The following is a 25705-nucleotide window of genomic DNA, read 5'->3' as shown; positions in this document are numbered from 1 at the left end:
ACCTTTGTGAGAAAAATCTCCTCAAAGTCTTAACTTTTGTGTTTATTTTTCTATGAGGGGGACGGGCACCAGACCACAATGGCGGCACCCCCTTTACCGCGCTAAGGCGAGGCCGGTCCCGGGGCTCCCCTCACGAAGCGGAGGGGCCGGGGTCTGCAGCACAGCCGGAGGGCGGCGGGCACGGCTCGGCCCCGCCATCCCCTTCCCTTCCCCTCCCTTCCCTCCCCTCAGGGCCGCCATTGGCGGCGCCGGTGCCGGGCGCGAGGCGGGGCCGCGGCCCCGGAGCGGGGCGGCGCCGACAGCGCCGGGCGGCAGCAGGTGGCTCCGCACCGCTCGGCTCCGCTCCGCACCGCACGGCTCGGCTCCGCACCGCCCCGCACCGCCCCGCACCGCCTCGCCGAGGCCCCTGCCGCAGCCAAGACGCCGCGGGCCGTGCTCCGAGTGAAGAATGGCGCGGCCAAGCTGGCCAAGCCACCGGCGGCGGCGGCGGCGGCGGCGGGGGAAGCCCCCGGCGGTGCCCCCGGCTCCGGGCTCTTCATGGAGCGGTCGCAGAGCCGCCTCAGCCTCTCCGCCTCCTTCGAGGCCCTGGCCATTTATTTCCCCTGCATGAACAGCTTCGACGAGGAGGACGCGGGTAGGGGGAGAGGGAGCGTTGTGGGGCCGGGGCTGGGTGGGTAGATGGGGGTGCAGTGAGGACGGGGGGGAGCCCCTGTGGGAGGACGGGGTGCGGGGGACAGACCCTAAAGGGGCTGGGGAGGGGGCCGGGGTGGGCGAGGGGACGGTGTCTGCCCGGCCACCGGTGTGCTGGAAGCAGGTAGCGGGGGGCGGCTGCGCTCCGGGGGGTTGAGGGCTGTGGTGGGGGCTGGCAGGAGAACTGGGGACTGCGGGGGGCTGGCGCTCGCCCTGGCCCAAGCTGAGGGCTGGGGGTGTCAGCGGTCCCCGTCTGTGGTCCCCTTTTGTGGTCTACATCATGACGAGGAACGGCTGCCCAGAGGTGGTCCAGCACCCACGGTGTGCCTGGCGTTGGGATGCCCACCGGTACGCGTCGGGGAGCGTGTGCCCGCGGAGGTTAGGAGGGAAGGTGTTTCGTGGCGATGAAACGTGCTCTCTCCCCCGGTCGGTATCGAAATCGGGGTACATTCGCCAAAGAGAGGCTTCAGCGTCGGCCGCCTGGTGCTGGCTGCCTCCTGCGCGGAGCGGTGGGGTCGGCGCGCAGGGAGGAGGTGGGTTTGCTGCCGGGCATCGCGCCGCGGGGCTGCGTGCGGCCAACCCTCAGGCTGGTGGTTCTGAGGGGTCCCTCGCACAGCACACCCTGCCGCTTTCAGGGCTGGGGAGCGGGGGAATAAATCCATTTAAACGAGAGTGAAGTAGATCACGAAATAAGTCCGAAAGCCTTTCAGAGTGGGCGCAGTGATTTTTGCCTGCTTTGTAAAGATGTTTCTGGCCTCAAAGAGTTGGCAGCGTCCAGAAAATGAGACCGAGCTTCAAAAAGAGGGCTGTTGGGTAAGGAAAAGCAGGAAAGAAATTGGATTGAATGGGAAAGGAAGGGCACTGGGTGCTGGAGAAGGTGCTGGGAGTGGAGGGCAGCACAGCAGCTGCGTGGGTAGCGAGGACACAAAGCAGTGGATGCAGTGGATGTATGCACTTTATCCATCCCCAGCAGCTCACTCATAAATGAATGATGTTTTTCACAGTACATGCTGTGCCAGAGACCGAACCCATACATGAATCTGAGCAGCAAATAATGAAAGTTGGTAACTAAGGCGTGTTTTAGCATGGACTGTCATGGTTGCATCCCTCAAAATGCCGGCGTGCTCCTTTGTCTGGTAGCTCATCCCAGGATGTGCAGATGCCAGCAGGAATACATGGGCAAATCAGCACTGCTGCACCTTTAACATTGTTGTTTCTAAAGGAATTGACGTAAGAATAAATTCATCATCTGTGTGATTAACTTATGATTGTCATCAGCATCATGCAAGGATGCCAGGCAGCAGGCAGAAGATTGTATCCTCCAGTGGATATATATTTATTTTAATGTTATCCTCTACATTTTGCTCTTGATTTATTTTCACTTCATATTTGGTGTGAATGCCGGGGAGCATGCATGACGATAACGGGAGCTTTGGGAAGTCTTGGCGCTGTTGCTTCAGAAATGATTGATGGTGAGACATGCTGGAGTACAAGCACCCGACGCGAAGCCCCGAGCAGCATTTCGTTCCCTGCTGTCCAGCCCCTTTGCTCGGTGCTGGGTGACGGTTTAAGTGAATACTTCCTGTTCCAGTGCTTAGAAAAATGGTTTTGCCCACAATTGTATTTATCTATTCACGCTTACTGAATGCTCATGCATGAATGCTAATAGGCTGTCTTTATACAGCACAAGTGCTCGTCTCTGAATTAAATAAATCTACAATTAAGACCTCATTCTTCAGCAGCTTATTAGAGGATCTTGCCTGCCTGAGTTAGCCTCATCAGTAAAGCTGTTTGGGGTGATGTGCAGCACACTGGGGATGTTGCAGCGTTGTTTCTGTATTTTGTGCCTCTGAATGTGTATTCAGACACACATGAGCAACCAGTAAGAATGAATGTGTGCTGCTTTGTATTTTTGTGTGTGTTAAAACCAGAAGCCTGTATTTTTTTTTTCAAGGAAGTAAATGTCATGAAAAGGAAATGATAAAAGAAATGATGAAATTGTGCCAGACAAGATTCTGTAATTTTCATACCCGTGCATAGAGTGAGATTCTGACCAGTTTGAGTTGCAATGTGATTTTTGTCAAAAAAAAAAAAATTTAAAAAAAATCTTGATAGCTCATTCAGGGAGGTGAATGTTGCATTTGGCAAGATGTTCTCCACAGGAGATGGCAGCAAAAAGAATAAGTAAATTGATCCCACGAGCATTGGCAAAGTAAACAATCTTATTTCAAACAGGCACATCATCCATTTTGTCTGAAGCTGAGAAGCACATCTTTAGGAGAATACTCATCCTACGGAAAAAGACGAGGAGCTGATAGATGGCCACGCCACCCCTTCTGAAAAGAGGTGTTTGGGAACTAATGAGAACTCAAATCTACAAACAAGGACAATTTTTGAGTTGTTTCATTTGAGTTACTACAGGTGGGTCAGATTAAAGGGATTAGAAGGAGATTTTTCAGGAGAGCCCATGCTGAGAGGTACGGTGACATGGAAACAGCTAGCTAGGTTTGGCCAGTGCTGGTAACATCTGTGGGTTCTAGGATGTTCCGCTTTTTCTCTTGAAAAATGGATCTGCTTTTGAAAAATGCTTTTACTTTTTACGTTTTTACGTTTCCTTCTCTGTATTGGCCCTTTTGTTCATTACTGACCATCTTTCAGGCAGTAGAAGAGAAGGCTGTTTTCATCTTCTCTTCTGCTTGCCTCAAAACCGGTGATGATGTGAGAAAACTGATTTCTCAGCAGCGAAGTGGATGCAGATGATGCTGCTTTTATCACGGTGCACAGAGGCAGGAGTTGAGTATACACAGGACAATGATGGCAGTGAAGGACCTGGAGTGGGAAAGTGGATTTTTTGAATGCTTCCAGAGCTAATCACCCCATAGGGAGGGGGTGGCGGAGCCTCAGATGTGTGCCGTGGCAAATAAGATCACGTGCCTGTCTCACCAACGAGATGGATGTGGAGTGGCACTGAAATTTGCTCTGTGTTGTAATACCCTGTTCATTCCTCAGCTGCTTACACAAAGAGGATACTCTGAGCAAACACGGAGCTCTGTTCACCGGTAAGCTGCAGTGGGGCTTTGAAATAACAGAAATTACTGTCTGCACTCAATAGTGTAAGGACTCTAGGTTAATAACTCTTGATCTCGGCATGGTAATGTTGCTGTACTTCCTGCTGGCTGAGTGCTGCTGTCTTTGCTCCACGAAGGTCCCCATCAATGTCAGCGGAAGTTAAGGATTCTGAAACTGAGGTTATTATCTGCTTAGGTGTTGGTTTAACTTATGCAAATGCCTATCCTGAACTCTGCTAATTTTTCCCTTACGGAGTAGTAGACTAAAAAGAGGTTTAAAAAAAAAAATTAAGCATAAGTATCCGAACGGTTACATGCCTCTCCCTACAAAGCAGGTTTGTTTGCCTTGGTTGCACTTGTCCTGGGGGTTATTCCTCTGCCCTGCTGGGCTTTGAGAGCCTGCCTGCCATCCCAGGGCCCTCTCCTGACTTGCTTTGCCTGCTGTCCATCTCCAGCACGTTAAACGTCACTCTGCTTGCACTCTGTGCACACTTTTCTAGAAATGCAAGCCTTAAACCCGTGCATGTTTCTAACTGTCTGAGCACAAATCTCGGTTGTGTGAAGGATCTGCCTCACTCTTTTTCTTGCTCCTGGCTGGAATCAGCAATTTGCTGTGCTGGTGGCAGCATGTCAGAAGGGCCTGAACTGCCAAGTGGCAAGTGCACGTGGGTTAAAAATAGTCTGTCGAGGATTTGCGATGGCTGTGGGAACCTGCCTGGTACACAGCTCGCGAGCTCTGCGTGCAGGTTGCAATCGAAACCCTGAGTAGTGTGGAGTGGGGCGCTGGAAATCCACCACGAGAGGTCTTGGCACAGGCCAGGACCGAGGCTGGGGATGTTCTGCTGAACCCTCTGCTTGCTGGCACTGTGGAGAGCCTGCACGTCCCAGCTGTGGGGCGTGGAGTTTGGGGAAATTCGTTAAAGCAGAGCAGAAAGCGAGGATTTGGTAGAGAGCAATAGCGATGACTTGGAGCTGTACCTGCAAAACCCCGCGGGCTTCGGGCAGGAGAGGGGAGGTGGTTGTACGGTGGGGGCAGTCGGTGTAAGGGGGGGCCTGGTGGGAATCCAGGAACAGTCCTTGGCTCTGAGGAGGGGGGAGCTTCCAGACAGGACCCTGTGCACTGTACAGGACACGGACTGCACCTGAAGACACACAGGTAGGGAGGGGCTAAAGGTCACTGAAGTAAGGGTAGCCTGCTCTGCGGTCTGTGGAACCTGCACGTGCTGCAGTGTCTCTGTGAGGAGCGGCATTGTCGTCCTGCGTGCTATCAGAGCTGGACCTCGGGGTTCCTTAAGACGCTGTGCGTGAATCTCAGGACCCAGGAGCACTTCTCATGCCTGGGTGCCTGCTCCAGCTGTGCTGGGACTGAGGGGTGAGAGGCAGGCATGCACCAGCTCCTTCCTCTTCCATCCTGAGTCCTGCCTACCTTGGGAAGGAAACCTGTTTGCACTGGTAGCAGGCATCTAAGGTGTGCCCTGACAGAGAGACAGGTTTGGGTGTTTGGGAGCCTGTAACCACGGGTCGTGTTGCGGATACAGCTGCCCTGAAGTCCAGGCATCCCTGAGCATCTGCATGTGAGTTACAGGGCTCGTACACCCATGAAAGCACGGAGAGCAAAGAGGCTTTGATGAGGAGCCAGCAGAAGCCATGGTGCAGCTGCAAAGGACACGTCGGAGTCCAGCAGGTCAGCGCCCCAGCACGGTGCCCGCCCAGCTTGGTGGACCACGGCCGCGAGACGGCAGGATGAGATCGTGCCTCAGCCAGCTGGAGCCAAGTGTCTGGCAGAGAGAAAATGGTTTCCAAAGTCAAAATGTCTCCTAGATACTGACAGTAAGCCTTCCTCGTGTCAGCTGCTTGTTCAGAAAAGAGTTGAGCTCGAGATAAAATTCAGCCTCGGCTGCTGCTTTCACACGCTATCGAGTACTGGCAGATGCGCTGCGCTACGATCAATTGCTGTGAAGAGCAGCTATGTGAAATATTAATTTGGTGGGTTGATAAACGTTTAATACTGGGCTGGGACAATGGGCTAGTTGTGGGCTTGTAGGTTAGTTTAGAAAACTCTTTTGTCTGGGTTGTATCTGTTGAAATTCTCTAATTTTAAACATTTAACTTCTCTATAATTTTAAACATTAAAGAGCCATAAAGTTATTAAATAGAGAGATCCCCTATGTAGGTTTTCAAGTTGCCATGGATATTGCTCAGTGGCAGCACTGTGCTGGATTGGGGTGCACATGTTTAAAGAAAATGATGATTCAAGCCTAACTCTTTTTTTTTAAATATATATGTATTGAAATTGTTAAGTCCTTGTGGTCTGCTTTTGCTTCATCCAAAAGAAGTTAAGAGGTTTGCAGGGTACCCCAACACCAGTTTTGTTAATTATTTGTTAGGTAGGTAACCACATTCACGCAGAGGACAAGGGAAATTATTTGCACAGCTGGGATGTTAAGTATTTTTCCTGTTAACCTTTTACAAATGAGATGATAGTTCATCCCCGAAACCCTGCAAAAACCTAAAATCTGGGGCTCATCTGGCAATGCGTTACCCAGAGGATGCTGCAGGACAAATCCGAATCAGCCTTGGAATAACCAGGTGTGGAGGGCGTTTGCTTGTGGCCTGGTCCCTGCTACGAACCTCGCCGGCTCTCTTGTGCGGGAGGCAGTGAAAGCCGCGGCTTTTCCCTCTCCGTGGGGTGTACGTTGGCCGCAGGTCGTCCTGTTGGTTGGAAGGAGTGCCTTTCTCCCAGCTGGGCACGTTCTGGCTCTGGGTGAGCAGAGGCTTGTTTTACAAAGGGATTAAAATTGAAAAATAAGAATGATTTTAGAGGAGCTGCTGTCAAATCGCTCTTCCATCAAAGGAAGGGGTACGGAGCGAACCAACGGCAGAGGTGCCGTGGCTAATGCCTGCAGAGCCTGCCGGTCTCACGCCCTGTCGGGACTTGATCCGGATCGTACATGCGGTGACTGACTTGCACTGCAGACCTCGGGTTGGCGCGGAGCTTGCTGGGTTGTGCTGTTCCTGCACCTGTGCGCTAAAGACACTGCACTGAACTCTTGGTCCTGTGGATCTGCTGCCTGCTGTGTGACCGGTGTGCCGTGGAGGGCTGCAGATACACGAGAAGGGTTTTTTCGTCTTCGAGGCCAGAAGGGAGCGAGAGCCACGTGAAAGAGTTGATTCTAGGAGCGAGGGGCTTGAAACCTTTTCCTCGTTTTCCCTCTACCCACAGAACTCCCGCAGGGTTCCCACAGAGCGCGCTGGGTGCCCAAGGACATGTCTGTGCTTGGACAAGCGGCTCTCTCCCTGCGGCTCAGGCTGCTCAGCCCGCAGGAGCACGGCCCTTGTGCGTGCAGCAGGGACGTGAGGCCGGCTGGCGCTGCTGCCCTCGGGCTCTGCGGCCAGCAAAGCTTTGCCCAGGATCTCGGGCACTGTGCCTCGTGCTCCGCGGACATTTCCTTATTGGCCATCCAGTTGTTGTGGATTTACAGGGGAGAGGGGACGTGGGTGAGGTCAAGGGCTCCCGGTGGTGTCACCGAGCCGTCCCCGTAGCGCTTGCAGTCGTGGAAAGCACAGCGCTGCTCCCCTCGAAGGTGCCTGCGCCTGGCCGGACGTACATCACCTTTTGGGTGCTGCGAGGACACTGGTGCTCGCCAGCCACGTGTGCAGGAGTTGCGGAGGGCTGCTGCTGCGTGATCTCCGCCAGCCACAGGGGAAGCATATCTCTTCCCCGTGTTTTGCTGTCAATTTGCTGCAGATAGAGAAGTGTGTCCCTGGAAAGCTTTCTGTCTAGGAGAAACTGTTTCCTTCCTGCTTCTATTTCATGTGAAATTAATTCTAATGCAACATTTATTAATTCAAAAGCACTCTGTTCTCCAGGCTAAAGAAAATAGTCTTTACTCCGTCAGGTTCCTACATCAGAACAAGCTGGGAAGTGCTGTAAGTGTTTTGCTTCAGCGTTTCTGTTTGACAGAATGTATGAACCTGCTTTGTGTGGGGGAATAAGTACGTTTGATTGGAGTAGCTGTTTTGAGAAATAATTTATCTGTGCGATTATTTTTTGAAGCCCTGTCTGCTCATATTTGAGTGCCTCAGATTAGAAACATGAGTGTTTTAATTTAGGGATGCTCTGTAAGTTGCTAACACAGTTAGTGGGGCAGTGAGACCTGCCTTACGTGGGCTTCTCGGGCCTCCCATCTTCTCCGCTCCTGCTCGTTCCCACAGCCACCTGTCTCGAAGCACGGCCGGCGTGTTGGAGCAAGGATTTCTAGTCCTCTGCAGAGCTGCTCGGTGCGATCTGAATGTCCCTGTACCCCAGTAATGCTCCTCTCAGGAGCTCAGTTTTGGCTTCTGGAACAGGCTGTGAAAGCTGCACTCTATGGGGATGTCAGGGCAGGGATCGTGCAACACGAGCGAGGCCTCAGCAGGTGCCAGTGCTTTGATCACCTGCTGACGGCACGCACAAATGAGGCACGCTCTGCTTTTGCTACCAAACTATGCTTGTCTTGGATCAGCTTTTAAGCTTTATCTTTAGCTTTTTCTTTTGCAAAGCAGCATGCATAAAAGGACTGGGAAGCCCTGAGCCAGCTGAACTTCACAGAGGAATAAAGCAGAGCTCAGCAGCCCCGTTTTTTAACCAAATCTAGCCACAGTTAAATCCCCGTGGCAGTTAATGGGTTTCAGCTTCATGCCATTAGCGTTATATCACCTTCTTCCAACACACACAGAACTCGCACAGTCTTGCAGAAGCCAGTTAAAATGTTCAAGTGCTCAACAATTTGGAGAGTACAGCGTGTACAGAGGTGAATCTCACATTTTTGTTAGAACTGTTTTATGACTAAGAGGAGTTCTTGCGGATGTCTGCGTGTCCTTACTCCGAGAAACGCAGGGGTGGGAGGTGTCCTTGAGAAGTCACTTGTCAGCACCCCAGCTCACTGTCATCTTCCTGCTGAAATTTCTAATTAGAAGGACAGTTTTCCCTAAAAATTCAACCTAAATCTTCATGGAAGTTAAGCGAGTTACTGTTGTCTTGCTCCCAGTGACGTGGGAAACAGTCGATCGCTTCTGGCTTTAGAGGAACGCTTCACTCCTCTTCCCCGTGCTGATAACCCTACGTCAGGAGGTGACCGTCATCGCCACAGTCGCTCTCTCTCATCCCTCTCCCTCCTTTTTCAGCCTTTTGCGTTTTACACTAGACAAGCCTGATTTAATTCTTTGCACAGAGCAGCTTTCCAGCACTGCCGTGCCCTCGTTGCCGGGTGCAGGCTCCTGCTCGAGGAGCGTCGCGGACAGTGCTCTGGCTGAGCTCTGACCGGCTGCTAGCAGAGAGCAGTCGTCTCCCACGCTTTGGGTACGACGTTCCTATAAACACACAGCATTTGCAGGAGCATCCCTCTTCCTGACTCGCATTTCGGATGCGATCCTTGTCACTTTCCAGATTGTTCTTTGCAGGATTGCTGCCTGGCTGCTCATTCCCTCTTTGGCCTTTGTGCGTTTAATTTCTTTCTGCGTTCGGAAGCTACTGCTTGGTGCCTTTGCTGAGTCTTCTCTTACTGATTTGTGGGGTGACCTATCTGATCCCATCGGTACCAGCCCACATCCCGTATCTGGTGTTCACCCAGACCTGTGCTGCGGGGATGTTGGGATTTGGGGGTGGGTGCATGGCTGTAACAGGGTGCTTTGTCCTCCCGGCTCTGGGCGCACCGCACCGTTTCGGATGGTTTTGGCAGCCTGAGCAGCAGAGATCTGTAACTGAGGATCCACAGGTGAACTGCACCATCCCTGCAAACCCGTTGGGACTGTGAGGTCGCTCAGCAGCAGGTCAGATTTCAGAGGCTGCAGTCTCCCGCCCCACGGCACGTGTGATTTTGTCCCTCTCTGGATCTCACCATCCTCTGAGGTGTAAGAGCTCAGCGTTTGCGGGGTCAGACCTGCTTCCAGGGCTGCGGGACTCCCGCCAGCTGCCCACCGATACCGCGTGTATTTACAGCTAGCAGGAAATGCGTCCTGCCACGGGGATGGGAAACATGTTAATTGTGTTGCAGCCAAGATGTCTAAGAAGATTAACGTGTTTTTCTTTTTTTTTTTTTTTTGTTGGAAATCCAGCTCCTCATTTAGCACTTCTCAGCATCTTGGAATGATTGTGTGGGTGGCCGGTTTTTTTTTACTTTTATTTCTACTATTTACCTTTCCTTTCTTGTATTTGATGCATGGCATCGCAGCACTAGTAAAAAGGAAAATTTGATTCAAAAATTAAATGTTGCTGCTTTATATCCATATTTTGCTTTTAATCGCATTGGCAGGAAAATAAACGAGAAGGCTTTTCCTCTTTTTCGTGCTTGTCCGACTTCCAGCTGTTGTAGCTGGTTCGTTCCTGGAGAGCCGCATCATGGCAAATACGACCCAGTAGCTCTCTGGTGTCCAGCACGTGTCGCCGTCCCGCTGGCCGAAGCCCTGGTAGCCCATACGAGGTCTCACTGGTGGCCCAGGGGATCGAGGCAGTTGCCCTGCAGCAGTTCTGCAGGGCCCTTTTACCTTCACAGGGGTTTTTGAATTAATCTGACGGTAAAGGTAGGTAGCGATTCACTCTAACTTTTGAGGTTTGACAGTTGTCCACTGCTCCCCACCTCAACAAAACAAAAACCCCACGACCAGGATGAATTGCTGTCACAGCCCAGTGTTACGTTTCCCCTTTGGCCAGTGGTGATTTTGGTACCTGATTGTCAGGGAGCACACGGTTTTGTACCTGAGCTGGCTGATCCCTGTACATCTGCCTTGTGAGTCACAGCCCACAGATTCATCCCCTCTGGATTTGGGATTTTTATTTCTATGTAATTAGATGGAACAGGCTAGGTAGTATTACTTGATGTGGCTCAAGATAAAAACAAGCTTTCTGCCAAGGATCGTGGTTTTGACAACCAATGTGTGTGCTTGTTTTAAATATTAAATGTGGAAAGTTGGGCAGAAGTGCCTGCGAGTTTTGGTCTCCAGTTTTTATTGAAAATGAATGGGATTTAGGGCCGTGTCTGCCTGCAGCCGTTGTGAAAATCAGCAGCAGTCCTGCAAGCGTGAGGCTGAAGCTCTGCCGCCTCGAGTTTGAGCCAGCGAGCGGAGGAGCACACTCGCTGGGATGGGAACAGGCTGATGGAGGGGCACTGAAAACGCTGGGCTGGAAACCGGGGCAAGAAATGCCCAAAGTGGGTGTGCAGGCCAGCGCCCGGCCTGGCAGACAGTACACATTAAATCAGTGATTTATGGAGCTGGTTTCATTAAAAGCTTCCTTGTGTGTTTTCAAAAGCAGAGCTGCCAGGTTGGTCAAAACCCAGCACCCGGGCGCTCCGAAGGGGCCGCAGGCTGCGGGGACACCCGTGGCAAAGCTCTGACAGCCCCTTCGTGCAGGCTTTGCAGGCTGCCACGTCCTCGCTGCCTCTCGGAAAACAGACAGTGTCAAAATGTTACGCGGTACGAGGACATTTCCATGGTAACGTGAGCATCCCATGACACCCGCTCCTGCACCGCGGTGTCGGTGCGTGCTGGCATCGCTGTGCCTTCCTCCTCCATCTGGGGCCGTCAGGAGCGCTGTGGCACTGATCCCACGGGATCTGTGAGCGGCTGCTGGAGGGATGGGGCTGAGGGTGGAAGAGGTGCGCTCCCTGCCCTTTCAGGTGCCTTCAGTGAGGCAGGTATTCCTGCTTTCCACGTAGCGATTCCTGCGTAATTCAGCTTAAAAGCGTCTGCCCTTGCTTTCCGCAGCACTGGAGAAGCAGCACTCTCCCCGCCGTCGGCAGCTCGCTGGAAGATCTGCCTTGCTCCTGGCACCCCAGCCACCTGCTCCTACCTGCAGCTCCTTGTTTGGGGCTCCAGGATCACTCGATGGGTGTAATGACCTGGCCACACGTGGGCTCGATCCCTTCGGCTGCCTGCTGCCCTCCAATCGTGCACGCAATCCATCGGCTGCTCCAGGCGCTGCTGGCCGTGGGGCCACCTTTGGACAACAGCCTCAGGTCTTTGGGTAGAGGCTCCATGGTTTTGGCCTGCCTATAAATACTTCAGTTCCTGCTGCTACTTCTGCAGTAGCAGAGTCCCGCTAGGGTTCTCAGTATTTCCCGTCTGTTTCTTCCCCTTTCCTTTCTGTATTTACACGTTTCCACCAGGTGATGTTTTCCAAAATTAGCATCGTGGGTTTTTTCGCTGTGCAGACAACACATGTTTGTTGGCTCCTTTCCCTTGACACCGAGAAAGCTGTTCCCAATGTTTTATTGATAAGCTAGAGACTTGGCAAGGAGCAAGCTGAAGATGCTTTCTGTATGGCAGCCCATGGCCATTCCACCACTGATATTTTCCACTTCTGCTCGGTCCTTTGGAAGAGCAGTACAGTGGTCTTGGTTTTATTATCGTGCACGTGCTGCTTCTGAAAATTGCATGGGTAAAGAGAGTCATTTAACTGGTGGCTTGTCTTCCTGAAATGCGTCAGGTATGGATGATCAAACCAGCACCACGTGAGCGCACAGCAAGCCTCATGTGGTGCTGTTGCATAAAGGGGTCACGTATGATAAAACTCAGGCTTGTGGCTTCACCGTCTGGTCTGAAGGACTTCACTTGAAGGGAATGCGAGGATAAATGGAAGACATGAGAAAGCACCAGTTGAAAATAAGGGAAGAGCTTGACTTTTCATCGTGTCTGTTCCTCAGGACCCTCTTCTGGACTGTTTCACAATAGCAATTCTCAGCTCTCCCGTTTGGCACAGGGTTTCCTCTTCTTGAGCAATGCCAGAGACTTGAGCTATCTTTCTATAAACTTGTTTTTCATCTGTTTCCACTGAATTTCTAACTTCTGGCTAGCATCACAAGTAAATCTGTTCTTGTGAGCCTGTCTGCTCTGTGTCTGGAGAAACATTCTTACTGCTCTGGGACAACAGGCTTTTTTTTTTTTTTTTTTAAATCCTAAACTCAGTTTTCCCAAGACCCAGCCCAGGCCAGGTGCCCCTAACATGGCATCGTGTTGGTCCTATTTCACTGTTTTCTATTTTTGACTCTGTGCTGCCTAGTTTACCTACTAGAGAGACCAATGAAATATTGTATGATTGGTTGAGGTAAAGTTTGCCTTGCTGCTGTAGGAATAATACCAGGCAAATTATCCACAGTCCGTTTTAGTTGGTGTACTTGACACCGTTTTCACAGTCTGTTCGCTGCAACCATCTGCTGCAGAGAGACAGCGAGCTTGTAGGACAGACTGACTGTGGCAAATCAGGAAGTCTTCTTTCGGGCCACAATTCTGCTTAATTTCCTGAAATCTCTAAAACTGTTTATTTCCCTCAGCACCTGCCCCTGGCGTCCAAAGACTGGGCTTCCAGAGATCAGCTGTACAGGATATTAACCGCACAAGAAATGGTCGGGAGGCAGGCGGTGGAGGAAAGTGAATCCTGGAGGGGTGACATCGTGATGGGCTGAAAAAGTTTAATTGATCAAAATGCTCATGAATAATTTCCCAGGCTTCTGTCTGTTCTGTTACGAAAGTTATTTTGTACGGGCTGACCGATACAAAAGTCTTCTGCAGGTGTCAGTAATGTTGGTTCGAGCAGTATTTTGCCCCAGTAAATGGTTTGAAAGCTGGATTTTGCCTGCTCTAATGCTAAATATCTATGATAGCAAAGATTCTCAGCCTTTTATTTCAGTTTGTAAGGAAAAAAAGAAAGCTTAACATCTTGATATGAGTGCATCTTGCAAGGTTTAGGCATTGTAAAAGATTCATTGACCTGTTCTCGTAAGCTCTTACAGTTCTCAGATTTGAGATGAAATTGCAGTCAAAAGCAAACATTTTAAAACTTGCTGATCTAAGTGGTCTAACAGTCGATGTGTTTTTTCCCTTAATTTTCCTGTGCTTATCTCTTCAGAACTGCAGGTGTTCAGTCCACTAAGGCTGCAGCGCACAAAGAGGAAAAGAGCTGAAAAACTAGGACAGACTTGGATTATATTTAACAATGTTCTATTTCAACTTGACAACCAGCTATCGAACACCTACAAGTTTGCGACTGTGATTCACTCGGAAGCTGACATAACTGATGTCACGTTGTATTAATAGCTACAGAATCGTAACTGCATTTAGCAATGAGTTTCATTAACAGTCTCTACAAACACACTGACAATCGTTTGAAAACCTGAAAATATTAGGTGTATATAAAAATGGATTATGCCATAAAGGAACCTCCTGGTACTGCCAAATGTGTTTACAGCAAGTTCTTGCAGGTGTTACGCATAATAATTCCTCTTTAGCACTTTCAGTAGGTCTTACTGATGGCAAAAAAATGTTTGAGGACTGATCCACGCTCCTAAATTAATTCCAAACTGCTGATCTAGTAGGGTTACACACGAGTATGCTTGGCACTTGCGGCCACAGCGTTTTTCTTGGCAAGTGGAAGCTGTCCAACAACCTCCTGAACGGGGCAGGCCGTTGTTTTGGGAGGCAGTCGGTAAGCCGTCGTGGGTTGTTGTTGAATGCTGGGGTTTCAGCTGGAAGTGTTGTTCTGAAAGCTGTGTGTCAGCGATGCTCTGCAAGCTGAACGAAGCTGTTTGAGTTCAGCTCCCCTTTGAGCTCCGCACGTTTTCCTCGGTGTGGGCTGCTAGCCACCTCCGAGATTTTCCGGGGGAGGTGGGAGTGCTGAGTGCTTCCTCCCGTCTTTTTTTGGAGATGCTGAGTTAGTAGCTAGCGATGGTGGCGTGTAACTGATCCTCACCAGCCTTCGTTAGCTGTCCCGGGCTGAATGAAGCCGTTACTCTGCAGCCTTTCCGCATTCCGTATGCGCTGTCTTAACGTTTGCATCACTGGCAGGAAAGGTCAAGACTCACTTCGGAAGGGAAATGAAAACTGAGAGTCCAGAGGGCATGTGGATGTCGAGTTACACGGTCAGACTCTTGCTGGGACCTGCAGTGACATCCAAAAATGTCTCTGGTAGTAAATCTGTGGAGCCATACATCCATTTTGGGTGGTCTTTCTAAAACTCTGGGTACCTCTGAAAACCAGTCCGCTGGTCCTCACGGCAGTCAGTCATCCACTTCCCTCAGTTTCTTCTGTCTATTATATACATCGCATTGCCTCTTCTCTTCCTTCTCACCATGAATAATTCAGTTGGGTTTAAATTTTAAGGCGATGCCTGTCTCATCCGTCTACCACCCGTATTTGACATCTGTCACTTGGATGCATCCTGGCTTTTGCTGACCTCCGACTTGTAGGCTGGCCTCCCCTGCCCTCTTTCAGAGGCTGCGAGTCTCCCGAGACCAGCAGGGGTGGCTGCCTCGGGACGCAATGAAATGGCAAACAACGGCCCTTTGAAAAGCCAGGGAACACATTTATTTAAAAAAGATGGAAACCGTAGGCAATTTTTCTCATTGTCCCTTGCAGGGTTAGAAACATCGTCTTCAAGCACACCACCAAAAGGCCCCTCACCCTTCCTTCTATAGAGTGCTAAGTAGCTGTCCAGATATTTTGTGATCTTCCAGTGACGTCATTTTGTTTTAAATGTTGCAGTGGCAAATCTTCATTGGACACGTAACCCAGCAAGCGATCGAACCACCTTGGGCTCAACGTGTCTGTGTTGAAGCAGCCTATGACAGCGAAGGAGTGTAATTAGTGAGACGCACAGAACGGGATTGAAAAAAGATGTGAAAATAAGCAGAAGGATTTGAAAAGGATTAGGAGAGTAAATGACAAACCAGTAGTTAAATGGTGCATGATTAATGACTGTAGAAGTAAAAGGTTGACTAAATATTGTGACTCTGTAATGGCTGCCCCAAAGTAATAGAAAATACTTTGTTCAGAAGACTCCAGAAGTGGGTTTGCATCGACACATGCTGACTCCGGGGTTAGACATGGCTTAGGTCTTAGACATTGGCTTAGGTCGAGGTGAGCACCCCGGGGCCCTTTCCAGGTTGAGCTGATGACCTGAAATCCATCTTCCTCCTCTAATATTGCAGATCACCACCAAAGCCCACTGAAGGTGGGCTTTCAGGTGCCCACTGAAACGCTGAGGTGGTTTATTCCCGTTGTGAGCCTTGGTACAGGTGGCCGTATCAAAACTGCCTGGAGTCATGGAGTCAACTGGTGGCTTTTTGTGGGACTAAAGGAAGAACGTCTGTACTGGAACCGTGTTTCTGTGTGCTACGAAACTGTTCTGTGTGTGCAAAAAGAGCCTGGAGGAGGTGCAGCTTCCACAGTGGTTGGAGGAGCACCTAGGAGTTACTCGGGCTGACCGGAGGGAACTTGGAGTACCTCGTTCTAACTCTCTGTCCTCATGCTGCCTTTGTCACGTCTGAACATACCTCCTGATCTGGGGCTGGATTTTGTCTCTGTTTTTTTTTTTGTCATTATTTCTTAATCCTGATTTTCAAGGAGGCACTGAACTCCTGTGTATATTTAGCATTGTTGACTGAGCAAAATATGGATGTTCTTTTTTGCCGTAGCACCTGTCTGTCTCACCTCTCTACTGTTTTAGAGTCCTTGCTGACATTGTCTTTCCCTTCAAACTGTTTTCTTTAAGACACAGAAGAACAGATCTGAGAATGGCTGGAGGCCCGAAGCCGTATCGTTATGTTTTAAAGGTCAAGATTTGTATCGAACCTCCAAAAGCCAACAGAAGTTCAGAGTGCCGACCCATAATACTGAGATGCTGACCAGAGATTCGTAGCTGACCTAATTTTTCCATTAGGAACATTAAAGCAGAACTGCAAGGTAGGGAAACTTTGAAAGTAACTGAGTGGGCTGAGTGCCCAGTTTTGGCTATCGTGAAGAAAATTTGCTGATCATATTCTTTAACCTTTGGTTTGTGGTGCATGTGCTTCTTAGAAGGCAGGAAGCTATGTAGGGCATCTGCTCTCTGTTCCTCACTGGGAAGATGCTCAGCATTGGCAGAAACCGTTTCTATGGTTTTCTTCTTTTTTTAAGCAAAATCTCATTACTGTCAAGAGTAACATTTTTCCTCTTGCTGCTTTTTTATGACAACAGCGTTGGCCATAACTCGTGAAATATAATTGTTACAAGTTTCTTAGGTCTTTTTGCGTGCAGGCAGCTGGCACAAACCTTCCTGAAGCGGATGAGATTTTAGGGAGATGGCTGTGAGCCCTTCTCGTTGACCCTAGCAAGGAATCCCACAAGTCTTCTGGAGGCTGTAGACACCTTCCCCCAAGTCTGAGGCCTGGGGTGTGAGGCGTAAATAGGCTGTAATGGCTGTAAATAATTAGCTCTCAACAAAATGTCTGCAGTGACTTTCATCTTGTTGGTAAACTTGGCATTAAAGGTGTATATTAGGAATCTGTTACTCTTCAAAGATAAAACCATCTGTATAAAATGCATCAATATGAAACATGTTCTGTCCCTGTGGGACGAGGGACTGTATGAGAAATGGATTTATATTACCCATTTGCTTTATAATTGGGATCCTTGAATATGGTTCTGTGTTTGTTAAACACAAAGGGGTGTGTGTGTGTGAATTTATTGAATTTAATGCAACTGCTGTTTTATTTATAGTGCTTTCAATAGGAAAATCTTTCCATTGTAATATAACAGGCTGTGCAGGATGTGTTTGGTTATGGCAGGTAGGATTTAGAAGAGTTCAGTTCTCTCCTTGGATGCGTTGCAGTGGGAGTTACTGGGAATAGCCAGCTGTGAAAGGAGAAGAATAGATCCCAAGGACCATCCTGCATGTAAGGAATCTCAGAAGACTCTTACGCAGCACTAGTCATATAAATTGAGTTCAGATGGAGAAGAGACCTGTAAATAGGTTACTGTCAGCTACCCATCATCCGCCTCTTGGCTTCAGCGGAGTGAAGGTGGGAAACAGCAACAGCCGTATGAAGGAACTCAGTGATTGCGAAGAGATACTGCTTCTTAGATGAAACTGATGTCATCACTTGCCATGTTTCAATGAAGAGATAAGATGCAGTGTTTCCTCTTCCAGATTTTCGCTGGACTGGCAGCCTAAGTATATCAGTAAAGCTGTCCTGAGGAAAATCAGACTCCATGTTCAGCAGCTCCCATCTTTTGCAGTTTAGTCTTTAAGCATTAAATTGCTTCGAGCTCAATAATTTATCTCCCTCCAACTGCCTTATTGTCACTTTGATTTATTAATGCGTTGGCTTGGGCAGCCGTCCTAATGCTGTATCGCAGCAAAGTAAAACCAAGGGTTGTGCTGAGCACAGATTGCAAATGTGAGCACGTTTTGTGTGAACAATAAACCCTTTCCCTCTAGCTGGTCCCAGAGGGACGACGTGGTTAGTAGAATGGGCATGCAAAAACTGGAGCTCCTCAGCTCTAACCTCGTTTTGGCACTCGCTATCTCTCTCTTGCAACACTCATCCTCTTTTTACCTTCTCTCGTCGTAGAAGAACTTCAGCTCATGCTTTCCTTTTTTCTTTTTCCTTCCCAGGAGTAGATTGTGATGCTTAATAAGATAATGTTTGTAGAGCGGTGAACAAAAACTGCCAAGGGTTACTGTCCTCGCTGGTATTATTAGAGCTGGAGAAAGGCTGCCAGAAGGTATTGATTACTTGGTAAAAATAAGCCCTTCAAACTTCTTTGGTCTTTATTCATTACTGCTTTTTATCTTTGCTTCCTGCAAACATTTCAGAGGGTGGATTTGTTTGCCAAAAGATCAAAACAAAGCGTTGACAAATACTGGTGCCAATTTGTAGCCTCCTGTGTGGGTGACATCAGAGGAGTTTTTGCACTGCTCTGGAAAGTCTTTCTAGGATTTACATCCACTGGGATCCTGGAACTGCTTCATGACCAAAGCGTCCAAGTAGCCAGGTAGGGGTAGGAAGTGGAGTATCAAAAATAAGAAGAGAATTTACTTGGGGTTTGTGAAACCCTGTTGTTTACAGAGGCTTTTATGTACTCCACGAAGCTGACATTGGTTTGTTTAGTGAAGTTTGTTGGTTGGTTGAGTACAAGCTGAGACTTGAAAGGTACAGGGGGTGCAGCTGAGGGCATTGGGGCTGGCTGGTGGGAAGGGCTTGCTGCCTCCTGTGTTTTCTGGTTCATCTCACAGCGATGCTTTACAGCTTCTCTCGTACCTCAGTGTGAAAAACAAAATGTCACACTCTGAATTCATTAGGCAGCTGTGCAAAGGACTGGGGACTGTTGGAAGGGGAAGCTGTTTTAAAGGTCCACTGCAGTAAAATGCAGTGGAGAAAGTCACATATCTCTAGTAGAAAATATATGAAAAAGTCAAATTTTGCGTAACTTTCAAAGGGCCAAGTCGTGCTTGGTAAAATGGGATTTCTGAGGAAAAAGGATACAACAGAAGGACGCTCTGAGGACGCAGGGTGCCAGGAGGATGCACCATAGTCATTTATGGATCCAGAGAGCTGAAATTTTGATTTGCTTCAAAATCAAATGCCTTACAGCTTACTCTGATTGAAGCAGGTAGTCGGAGCAGAAGTGAAATACAATGCCTTTCTCCAAAGTAGGCCAAGGGCAAGGCACGGACCTCCAACCGTATGCACGCGTATGACCTAGTAACTGCTGCAGCGGGGAGACAGAAACCTGGGTTTGGGGGAGACTGCACAGTGCTGCTGTGCGCGTGTCAGACTCGCAAATGGGTTCTTTGGTTATCACAGGTCCCCTTCGTGTTCATTTTCTGCCATTATTCCAAGCGCTGAGCTTCTTCGAATTAGCATTTGGGTAAATGGGGAGGTTTTAAGCAAATACTGATGACTGCATGCAGCGAGAGCCATCCAACAGGGTGAGACCCGACCTGGCACAGAGCAGAGGGCACGTCTTGTCAGAGCCATGCATTAGCAGGTCCTGTGCTGGCCTGGCACGGCAGCCGGCTTGCTGACAGCCCCTTCTGGGCGTGCTGGTCAATGTTACTCTGCAGCAGTCTTGACCAAATACCAGCTTCTTTCCTTTTAAGACTCATTGCAATTCACGAACAAAAATGACAAGAACCGTCAGCAGCTGCTGTAAACTCATCCCCCAGTGCTAGTTGCTCAGATTTCTTCTAGAATTAACGAAGATGTGAGCAAGCTTTCCAGCTGCCTGCTGTGTAAAGTATGGGTGAAACAGGTTTTTTTTCTTCAATTTAGTTAAATCAAGTGACAGAAGGGATGTGCAGCTGGGTAGGTACAGTACAAGTACAAGGCTGAAGGGAGGGGTGGTGCTGATGCTAAGAAGTGACAAAGAGGTTTCTTTTATTACTGAGATGTGTCACAACCCATCAGTATCTTACAGACAGCGGAAGAGCCATGGGACACAGGACAGCGAAGACACGACAGTATGTTTTTACCATTCTTTCAGTGGTGCTGTTTGCATGTAGTTGCCTGTTTGAGGAAACCACTGAGCATAGGTTGTAATCCTGGTGCTGCTCGGTAAGTCCTCACGTGGTTGTTGCAGCATCCCAGTGGTCCAGGCACGCTCAGCGTGCTGAGGGGTGAGGAGCTGGTGCTCTGCGCGGGAACAGGGTCCTGGTGGGCTGGGCACAGATGGTGACTGGCAACCAGTGATAGGACTAGAGGGAAGGGCCTCAAGTTGTGCCAGGGGAGGCTCAGGTTGGAAATGAGGAGACATTTCTTCTCAGAAAGAGCGGTCAGGCACTGGGACGGGTTGCACAGGGAAGTGGTGGAGTCACCATCCCTGGGGGTGTTCAAGGGAAGGCTGGACGTGGTGCTTAGGGCCGTGGGCTAGTGGGTGATGGTGGTGATAGGGGGACGGTTGGGCCAGGTGATCTTGGAGGGCTTTTCCGACCTTAATGATCCTATGATTCAGGGCACAGGCCCAGCATCTTCCTCTGCTCCTGAATTTTATTCCCCCCTATTAGTTTAGCCCAGTTGCTTTTCAGTCCCTTGTTAATGCCCAGCAGTGCCACAGTGTCCCGTGGCGAGGAGATGGCACTTGGCAGCGAGCAGAGTCCGCTGCCCCTCTCTCATCCCGATGCCCTGAATCATTGGGATGAGAGATTCTGGGCCGTGGGTTGCCACAGGGCTGCGGTGGGGCAGCCTTTAATTTTAGCACGTTATGCTGGTTTAATGACAGTAATAGAAAGTCAATTTATAGGCAAGAACAAATTGCCTTTTTATGTGGGGAGGAGGATAATTCCTCCCCTGTGTTACATTATTAAATCTGTAATCTTCATTTCTAATGCTTTTCAAAAGAGAATATTAACAGAATCTACAATACAGATTTTAAATTTATGAGCTGCATTTTTTTCCCCAAACTCGTCAGATTGTATAATTTATCTTTAAAGGTGAACTTCAGCAAGGTTTTTTCTAACATAATGAATTAAAATCCCTTACTCGCTACCTATCTCTGGACAAGCTTAAAGGCTCCGAAGGTACTTAAATTTTAAATAGAAATAATGGAGATCTATTTCCATCTTTGCTGAGTGGTGAGTTCTGAGTTCAGGCTTATTCCCTAGCGATAAAAGACACCAGCAGAAAAAAATGACACATTTTTGTATGCCGTTTGCGAGGGAGAAGGCTGTGGTGATGCTCTTTTTTGTTGCCAGGGAAACCGAGCGCTGAACCGGTGGCAGGAGAGGGAGGAGAGGAGAGGACGATGCTGCTTCGCTCCGAGCTCGCTCCAAAATTCTCACTCGTGGTCAGGGACTGCATGGGCTGGGACCTGGGGTCTCTCTCCGAAGCTCATTTTCTGATGTGCCTGAGGTTCGGTTTCACGTTAGCTGAAATAAGCAAGAAGGTTGCAGCTCTGTCCTGGCACAGGTCGCTTCTGGCACACAAGCAGATGGACGCGGGTCACCAGCGTGGTCCCTGTACGGGGTGCTCCGAAGGCAGCTTTGGGGGAAAAGGGGTTATGCGGCCAGGTACCCACCTTGAGAAATCCCAAGGCCTTTTTACATCAGCCCAGCCTCCGCTTAAGTGTGAGAATACACATGTACAAGTGAAATGCAGGTCTCAAAAGCAAGCGGGTTGTGACACGGGTGCTTCGCTAGCAAGGGTAATGCGCGGTGTCCTCTGCTGACCTCCAGCTCCTTGCTGTGCGTGGCCAGGAGCTGCCTGGTGAAGAAGTTCCCACCAAAGGCTTTTTCTTTACGTTAAAACATTCCCTCCCACCAAACAGAGATGCACATTGCTGTGTAATGCTTGATCTTCCTGGGTGGGCAGTGTTGTCTGCAGAGCTGACACTGTGGACGTGGTCATCGCTTCTCATTTCTGCTCCCCAGGTCAAGGGAGAGAAACCAGCAAGGTGTCCAAAAAGGTTTCGTTCATCCCTGCTCCTTCTAAATACATCTAGAAAGATTTGGCACAAATCATGAACTTGCTGCCGTGTATGTGTCATTGGGTAATTCAAACCATACGAGGTTTCTATTTTTTTATACCAAGAGCTCCTGTTGTGCGTGCAGGAGACAGATGTAGGAGGCGGTTACGTGCCTGCCACGTCAGTGGGAGAGCGTATCGCTTGGATGGGAGAGTCCTTCTGCACCTCTGTAAGGTCTGGGCTGTGAAAAATTTTGCTTGACTTTTTTTTTTTTTATTATTGTTTGGCTGGGAGCCTGCTATGACGTTTCAGTGTCCCAGTTTTTAGTCCTGGATGGTGTTTTTCAGTGCTTGACTTGTTCCCTTGTCACCAGTTGAAGACACCCATCAAGGCGGTGTGATTGACAGGGCTGTTTCCTATGTGACGTGACCCGGTGTTTTGACCACTTTGATTTGTAATTAACCGTGAATCACTTACGTTGCAGCGGTAGCTTAAAATGCGATGGCTGGTCCTGTGCTGCATCCAGGCGCAGGAAGCCTGACCCTCTCTTCCAGCAGCCGAATAACCACGTCCACAAAGGGCGCGGTGCTCTGCTTGCACCCCACCCGGGCAGAACCAGGCGCTCGAGCTGTGTTAGAGTAATCCGTGCTCCTGAAAAGTGACCGAGTGAGAGAACCCGTATGAGCAGAGTGGCTCCGTCTGCAAGAGCAAGTTTGCTGCAGGTATTCCATGAAAGCACCTTTGCAGAAGCCTGACCCAGGTGGTTGTATCGTCTGGTGAAACTGAACCGAGGAGCCGAATGCCTGGGATTGTTCGGCTCCTCTGGAAGCCAGGCCATCTTCTCCCTCTCTCTGCGTCTACAGTGGATCAAATAACTGCTTCCAAATGGACGCAAGTTATTAAGCAGTGTGTATAATTAAAGTCAGCTCCTTGTGAATTTGATCATTCATTTCCTTAAGGAAAATGTGATGAAGTAATTACAACCCAAGCTAAACACAAATCAAATGCTATTCTAAGTGCGACTCTGCACCATGAGTCTGGTTTATGAATGACTCTGGGGTTCTGTGGCTTCGTGCCTGTTAAAGAAACGTGGCTGCATTTTTAATTGTTTATAACAAATGAACAAAAGACTGCATGACTCATTTATTGTGTCAAGACCAATGCTCGCTCTTTGTGCTCACACACGTGGTTTTGACAAAGCGGCTTGCTGTTAAAAGAGCTTCGCTGGGACTGAAGAGAAGGGAAAAATCTCGTGAATAAGATCTCATATAAGAGCTCGTCAGCTTTTTCCCCTGAATTTTGTCTGACCGAAAACTAAACTTTACCTGCCTTAGCTGTGAATTTGAGAGGCAATTATTTCTTCAATGCTGAAGTCAGAGCCCTGTCCTCACCATCTTCTCTCTCTCGATCACTCCTTTAACTGCAGCACAGGCTTTCCAGTTTCAGCTGAATTTGGTGGGGAGCTAGGAGATACGCACGCCCTGTGAATGCTCTGAAAAGGTGGCTATGGATGGGGAGAAAGACATGAATTAGTGCCCCAGAAGGGAAGTCCTGAGTGAGAACAAGATGCTGGAGCTGAGCGTTATAAATCCCCGTACGGAAAGGTGTGTTAGCTTCTCTGAGAAGTTTGGGCTGCTCCAGGGTGCTCATGACCTCAGAGTCCTCATCCACAACAGGAGAGCACAGCTCACGAGCAGGAGACAGATGTAGGAGGCGGTTACGTGCCTGCCATGTCTGTGGGAGAGCGTATCGCTTGGATGGGAGAGTCCTTCTGCACCTCTGTAGGGTCTGGGCTGTGAAAAATTTTGCTTGACTGTTTTTCTGTTATTTTTTGGTTAGGAGCCTGCTAATGACATTTCAGTGTTTTATCCATTGCCTTTTTGCAGTGAGGAGCAGGACGGCGGGCTCTTCCTAGAGGTGTGATTAGCGAGCAGGCAGGCTGAGAGGGCTCGGGAAGGGCAGAAGAGCTTCTTGCAAAGCTTCCTGCTTTAGCGAAGCACAGGCAGGGCAGCTCTTTCATCTTCTGCCGTCATTTTCTTATAGTGACGTTTTCTAGCTGCTTTATTTTTGAGAAGTCACCTCATTTTTGCGATCCTCTTCTAAACTGAGAGGTTTTCTGCAGCTCAGGCTCATTCATATTTCAGATCCTGGACTTAAACAATGTCCTCAGAGTTATTAATAGTTTAAGATGGATGGCAGAATTAGGACAGGGTGCTCTGGTTCAACTCCCTTGTAATTATCCAGAAATCCTGACCTGGCCTTTCTACCTGATGTTGGTCTGCTGGAGGACTTCCAAGGACACATATCGGCTCCACCTCAGGTCTTTCCTGTGAAATAACAACAAGAAAGCTCAGGGATGGCCCTGGCGAATGAACTTGCCTCTCACCTTTTGGCTTTTCATGTTTTCCCAATGCCCAGACCTTCATACCTTGCAAAGTTTGGGGTTTTGAAGCGAGAAGGTTGTGCTTTGAAACACTTGTCATTGTTAGTGCTGTGCCTGACATTTCCCCCGGCTTAATGGGGAATAAATATTGCCATGCGGTGGTAAAATAGTTTGTGCTAGTTATTGTTACTAATAGCCCGTGGCTGTGCCAAGTGGACCTGCTCTGCTCTGAGCCTGCCAGCTCAACCTTCCTGGGCTGGGGGTGCAGTTGGGTAGCAGCCCCCCGGCGCCTTCCAGCCGGGGCAGGGAGGTGCCAAGGAGGGGTGGTTAAACTCCGAGCGACCCTCACACCCCCAAAATCCAAGAAGTGGCAAGATTGGCTCCCCTCTTTGCTCTGCAGTGTGTGTATATGTCATTTATTGCAGTACAGATACCACAGTGAGGCTTTATTTTCGTTTAAATGAATCGCTCCTCGCTCAGACAGGAAAGAAGAAGATGGAGAAGCGCCCGGGACGTGGCTGAGAGACGCGGCTCTGCCCGGGACGGTCGCTGCAGCGTCAGCGGTCCCGTGCCTGCCTGTCCCTAGAGAGCTGGGCCAGCCAGCAGGGAGGGAGCTGGGCTTCGCTGGGAGGCTGTTGAGGAATTCTTCCAGCAGTGAGCGGTCTGCGTGCATGCAGACGTTCCGTGTAATCGCTCCTGCCTGCAAAGCGCGGCAGATGGGGGGAAGAGCAGGGGGCAGCGCGTTCCATTTTCTTATAAAAATAAAGATGCAGAACCAGCCATCAGACGAAGCTATTTGGATTCCGCTCCTGCAAACAGGGAAAAAAAAAAAAGACACATGGAAAGAATTCTGAGAAGTCTTGCAGCAAAGCAGTTCCCATGAAATACTCTGAGAGAAACGATCAATTTTTTATAGTGCTGTGGTGCTGAAACTTTTTTTCAGTGGGGAAAAGCTTATGCCCTTTTTTTATCATAGTCAAAAATCTCTTTAAAAGTCATTGGCGGTGCAGTATATAGGCTTACCTCTGGGTTTCTTAGCTTTGACTCTTTTGTAGGTAGGAAAATTTGAGATTTTTTTCCTTCGCTGACATGTGATTTGCTGAAAATTGCAGAACATGAGAATTGCAGAACTCATTAGAAATTTTAAAATGAGACTGTTGGCCATTTAATTCTGTTATACAGCTGAATTGTCAAAAAGGTCAAATAATTCAACGTAGCATCATGGAAACTGTTTGTGTTTAACCTCAAAAGGAGCAGAAAAAATACGACGTTTTCCTAGTTTAAGATACGAAAGCGGGTCTCAGGAAGATGGGCAGCAAAGCAGTGATTTACCGGTGCTCCCCCCAGCCTGGCAGTGCGGGTATCGGCG

At 49.2% G+C, this 25705-nt stretch overlaps 1 protein-coding gene across 1 annotated transcript in view; it reads left to right on the top strand.

The window, feature by feature from the left end:
- Positions 1–306: 306 nt before the first annotated feature.
- RIMS4 (regulating synaptic membrane exocytosis 4) overlaps positions 307–25705 on the top strand; it is a 56715-nt gene continuing 31316 nt past the window's right edge. The window contains exon 1 of the mRNA XM_048072569.2: positions 307–634. Within this exon, the coding sequence (XP_047928526.1) occupies positions 538–634 (97 nt within the window). The 5' untranslated portion in view covers positions 307–537. The remainder of the gene's footprint in view (positions 635–25705) is intronic.

This window comes from Anser cygnoides, chromosome 16, assembly GCF_040182565.1.
Source record: "Anser cygnoides isolate HZ-2024a breed goose chromosome 16, Taihu_goose_T2T_genome, whole genome shotgun sequence".
Taxonomy (NCBI): domain Eukaryota; kingdom Metazoa; phylum Chordata; class Aves; order Anseriformes; family Anatidae; genus Anser; species Anser cygnoides.
Note: the sequence above shows the minus strand (reverse complement) of the source record. Positions and strands in the feature narration are given on the sequence as shown.